Genomic DNA, 5,101 nt, shown 5'->3' with positions numbered 1-5,101 from the left:
GTGCGCGTGTGTGTGTGTGTATGTGTGTGTGTGTGTGTGTGTGTGTGTGTGTGATTGCGTGCGTGCGTGCGTGCGTGCGTGCGCGCGTGTGTTTCTGCGTTATCTGTGACTATGTGCGTGTAGAGGGCGCGCATGTGTGCGTGTATGTGTCGCATGTGCGTGCGTGCGTACATGCGCGCGTTTATGCCCATGTGCGTTACCCCCCGTTAAATTTAGCCTCTCTTGGTCTCTGTCCATCTTCCTCTCACTCTACCTTTCCCTTTCACTCTCGTTTTTAGTCTCTGTCCCTCTCTCTCCCTCTCCCTCTCCCTTGATTTTCCTCGCCATTTGTCTATCTCTCTCCCTCTGCTTCCTCTTCCTCTTGTCTCTCTCTCCCTCTGCCTCCTCTTCCTCTTGTCTCTCTCTCCCTCTGCCTCCTCTTCTTTCTCTTGTATCTCTCGCTCTCTGCCTCATCTTCCTCTTCTCTTCTGTCTCCCTTCATCCTTCCTCTGCTCCCCTTCCTCCTCTGTCTCTCTACCACTCTGCCTCCTTCTCTCTTAGTATCTTATCTCCCTCTCCTTCCTCTTCTCCTTATCTCTCTCCCTCTGCCTCCTTCTTCTTCTTGGTATCTCTCATTCCTCTGCCTCCTTTCCTCTTCTATCTCTCTCCCTCTGCCCCTCCCTTCCTCTTGTCTCTCTCTCCCTCTGCCTCCCCGTCTCTCTTGTATCTTTCTCCTCTCCTTCTCTTACCTCTTCTATCTCTCTCCCTCTGCCTCCTCATTTCTCTTGCTATCTCTCTTCATCTGCCTCATCTTCCTCTGTATCTCTCTTCCTCTGCCTCCTCTTCTCTTGTATCTCTCTTCATCTGCCTCATCTTCCTCTTGTATCTCTTTCCCTCTGCCTCCTCTTCTCTTGTATCTCTCTTCATCTGCCTCATCTTCCTCTTGTATCTCTCTCCCTCTGCCTCCTCTTCTCTTGTATCTCTCTTCATCTGCCTCATCTTCCTCTTGTATCTCTCTCCCTCTGCCTCCTCTTCTCTTGTATCTCTCTTCATCTGCCTCCTCTTCCTCTTGTATCTCTCTCCCTCCGCCTCCTCTTCCTCTTGTATCTCTCTCCCTCTGCCTCCTCTTCCTCTTGTATCTCTCTCCCTCTGCCTCCTCTTCCTCTTGTCTCTCTCTCCCTCTGCCTCCTCTTCCCCTTGTCTCTCTGCTCCCTGAAACTCATACAAGCGAAAATCTGACGCGAACAAACTCGTTAATTAGTTCCAGCTGCAAGGGCTTCTATTAAGTAGTGGTTTGCTTCATTAAATTATCATCATCATCATCATCATTTATCCTCAGCCTCCTCATCCCACGTATCTACACATGATCATCACACCTGCCGGGCCTCCTCGCTTGCTTCTCGGCTCCAACTCCCCCCGCCGGGCTTCTTTGCGCGCACGTAGATTCCCGCTACTCCTGCCGTGCTTCCTCACTAACGTTCGAATTCCCGTCGCCCCTGCCGAGCCTCGGCTATCTGCTGCTCACACCTTGTCAAGTGGCGCCCCTCGAGGCGTTTATACGAGGTTTTTTTATTGCCAAGCGTCAAACAGATTCGATAATCTGGCAGCTCGCGATTCCCTCGCCAACTAGGCACTGCTGCTAGGCAGCCGATCGTTGTACCGTGCTGCCATCTGTTGGCGCGATTTGGTGTCAATCCGGTTTGATGGCGGGCTGGGAGGAATTTTTTCATTACTGTCTGTCCGTCATCTTTTTTGTGAAGCCGTCAAAATTTTAATATGAATGTCTTCGTATTATTACGATGTCGCACAAAGCTGGGAGAGTGGCGTTGTCATATAGCAATATATATATATTATATATATATATATATATATACGCGCAGCTTATGAATACTGCAGACGATTTCTGGCAGAGTCATTGTAAGTTGAATGGATTCGCGAGAGCAAATATTTTCCGAGTTGTAAATGCGTTGCTCGGTGGAGATCACGTCTGATGCCGAAGAAAAAGAATGAATGATTGTGGTAGTGGTAGTACTGTTGCTAGTGATGCTTGCGGACTGCTGCTGCTGCTGTCCTGCTGGGTTGTGTGGCTGGTGGGTGGGTGGTTGGTGGCTGCGTGCTGTGGTGTACGGGTGGTGAGTGGTGCTGCTGCCTGCTGCTGTCTGGCGGGGGTGGTGGTGTGTGCTGTGGAGGTCGGTCTGGTGGTCAGTTGAGTGGTTACGGTGGTGGTGGTAGTGGTGGTGGGAGTATCTGCTGTCTGCTGCTGGCTGCTGCTCTGCTGCCTGCTACTGTGCGTGTTGGTCGGTGGTAGTAGTGGGTTGGTGGATGGTGGTTCGTAGTGCGTGTGGTGTAGGTGTAGTGTGGGGTAGTACTGCTCTTCTGCTGCTTGCGTCGAGTTGGTCCGTCGGTGTGGTGTGGTGTGGTGTAGTACTGCGCTGCTGCTGCTTGCTGGTGGTGGTGGTGGTGGTGGTGGTGGTGAGTGGTGGTGGTGGTGTGGGTGGGGGTTGAGTGTGGTTGCTGTGTGTGGTGGTGTGGTGGATGGCGGCCGCTGCTGCTCTGCTGCTCGGTGTGGTCGTGGTGGTCTGGTGGGTGGTGGTAGTGCGTGGTGGGGTTCTGCTAGCTGCCGGGGCAGGTGTGCCTTGGTGCATGAGTGCTAATCGGTCGGCTAGTGGTGAGCTGGTGACCGTGCTGTGGGTGGTCGGTAGAGTGTGGCGTGGCTGACTGGTGTGTAGTAATGGTGGTGTGGTGCTGCGTCGTGTGGAGCGTTCGCGTGAGTGGGGTCGGTGGTGGACTGCTGTTGCTCGCTGCGATTTGTTGTTGCTGTTGTTGATCGACCTGCTGCTGCTGCCTGCCTCTGCTGCTGCTGCCTGCCTTTTACTGACTGCGGCTGCTGTTAGCTGCTGCTGTTGCTCGGTGGTTGTAGTGAGTGAATGATCGCGTGTAGTCGATGGAGCGGATGCTTTGGGGTTGATTGTGTGACATAAATTGATAATGATGGCCTATGATTATGTGATATCGATGATGATGATGCATGAGAGGAGAGAGGAGGAGGAGGCAGGAGCAGAGGAGGAGGCAGGAGAGGAGCGAAGGAGGAGGAGGAAAGGAGGAGGAGGAAGGAGGAGGAGGCAGAGAGAAAGGAGGAGAGGGGAGAAAAGAGACGACGACGACGACGACGACGACGACGACGACGACGACGACGACGATGTTGAGGATGATGCTACAGATGGTCACATCTGCTTCGATCACTGTTATGCTCTCATCGCACAACATCCGGGCATTAATGCCGACGCCAGCACGCACGCGCGCGTGCGCGGGATGACGTCATACTGGAAAGCAGACGCGACGACATTAAATGAATGTGCAGATTAAATTCTCCACGATGGAGATTTGATTCCTACAGGCGACAAAGTTTGCGAAATGTCGTTTTAAATGCTTCCGAATTGACTTCGCGTTAGAATTTCACGCGTTAGAATAATTTCGTTCGTCGCCGCCGTGCGTCGCTCTCTCGCTCACGCGCTCCCTCGCTCTCGAATAGCGAACAATAGCATCGCGTGATCTCGTCCGGCGCCTCACTGCGTCGCTCTCTCGCTCACGCGCTCCCTCGCTCTCGAATAGCGAACAATAGCATCGCGTAATCTCGTCCGTCACCTCACTGCGTCGCTCTCTCGCTCACGCGCTCCCTCGCTCTCGAACAGCGAACAATAGCATCGCGTGATCTCGTCCGTCGCCTCACTGCGTCGCTCTCTCGCTCACGCGCTCCCTCGCTCCGCAGGTCTCCGAGTACATGAACCAGCTGCCGAACCACAAGGTGCCGCGTCTCGACTCGCCCGGCGAGAAATACCGCGAGAAGCAGCTGATGGTACAGCTGCCACGGCAGGACCTCTCCGAAGCTTACTGCAGGTACGTTCACTTGTTCTACGCGCGCCGCCGTCGGTTAAAGGTACGTTCGCTTGTTCGAGTCGCCCGGCGAGAAATACCGCGAGAAGCAGCTGATGGTGCAGCTGCCACGGCAGGACCTCTCCGAAGCTTACTGCAGGTACGTTCACTTGTTCCTCGCGAGCCGCCGGCATGGTCGGAGGTATGTTCACTTGTTTTTCGCGCTCTGCCCTGGGGAGTCGAAAGCATGTTCGCTTGTTTTTGCACCGCTGCCGCCACTTTGTTCGCTCGTTTGCGGCGTTGCCGGTTAAAGGTACGCTCGCTTGTTTGTGGTGTCGCAAAATCAAAGTATCAATAATTAATCAGTTATCGGTGATCGATGATCAGTTATTGACAGTAAAGTCGAGGCAATCATTGATCGATAATTAATAACATTTGCTCAATAATCAATATCAGGTATCGGTGATCAGTTTTTGACAATGAGGTCGTTGCAATCGTTAATTAAGAATCAATAATCTGCAATCAATAATCTATGATCAATAATCTGCAATCAATAATCTATGATCAATAATCTGCAATCAATAATCTATGATCAATAATCTGCAATCAATAATCTGCAATCAATTATCTTTTATCAATAATCAGGGATCAATAATCAGGGATTAATAATCTATAATGAATAATCATGGATCGATAATCTGTTATCAATAATCAGGGATTGATAATCAATAATTAATAATCATGGATCGATAATCTATGATCAATAATCATGGATTGATAATCTGTGATCAATAATCAGTGATCAATAACCTGTGATCAATAATCAGGGATCGATCAATAATCAATGATTGGGGTTTGATTGGCAGGTATCTGGAGGCGGGTTCGCGGCGGGCGTTCATAGACTTTGTGATGGTTCGCAATGAGATGGCATTGGACATCGCTTATGTGAAAGACACCCTACCCACCGATATGGTACGTGTGTGTGTGTGCGTGCGTTCGTGCGTGCGTGCGTGCGTTCCTGCGTGCGTGCGTGCGTGCGTGCTTGCGTGCGTGCGTGCGTGCGTGCGTTCCTGCGTGCGTGCGTGCGTGCGTGCGTGTGTCTGCATGTGTGTGTGTGTGCATGTGCGTGCGTGCGTGCGTATGTGTGTGTGTGTGTGCGTGTGTGTGTGGTTGTGTGTGTGTGTGTGTGTGTGTGTGTGTGTGTGTGTGTGTGTGTGCGTGCGTGTGTATATATGTGTGTGTGTGTGTG

General features: G+C 51.8%; 1 protein-coding gene across 1 annotated transcript in view; it reads left to right on the top strand.

Moving 5' to 3' along the window:
• Nucleotides 1–3,752: 3,752 nt before the first annotated feature.
• LOC106819288 (protein espinas-like) overlaps nt 3,753–5,101 on the top strand; it is a 3,948-nt gene continuing 2,599 nt past the window's right edge. Inside the window, exons 1-2 of the mRNA XM_014823933.1 lie at nt 3,753–3,876; nt 4,719–4,824. Coding sequence (XP_014679419.1) covers nt 3,761–3,876; nt 4,719–4,824 — 222 coding nt within the window. The 5' untranslated portion in view covers nt 3,753–3,760. The remainder of the gene's footprint in view (nt 3,877–4,718; nt 4,825–5,101) is intronic.

This window comes from Priapulus caudatus, unplaced genomic scaffold, assembly GCF_000485595.1.
Source record: "Priapulus caudatus unplaced genomic scaffold, Priapulus_caudatus-5.0.1 Scaffold3102, whole genome shotgun sequence".
Lineage (NCBI taxonomy): Eukaryota > Metazoa > Priapulida > Priapulimorpha > Priapulimorphida > Priapulidae > Priapulus > Priapulus caudatus.
The sequence above is the reverse complement of the archived record's forward strand: the minus strand, read 5'-3'. Positions and strand labels throughout refer to the sequence as shown.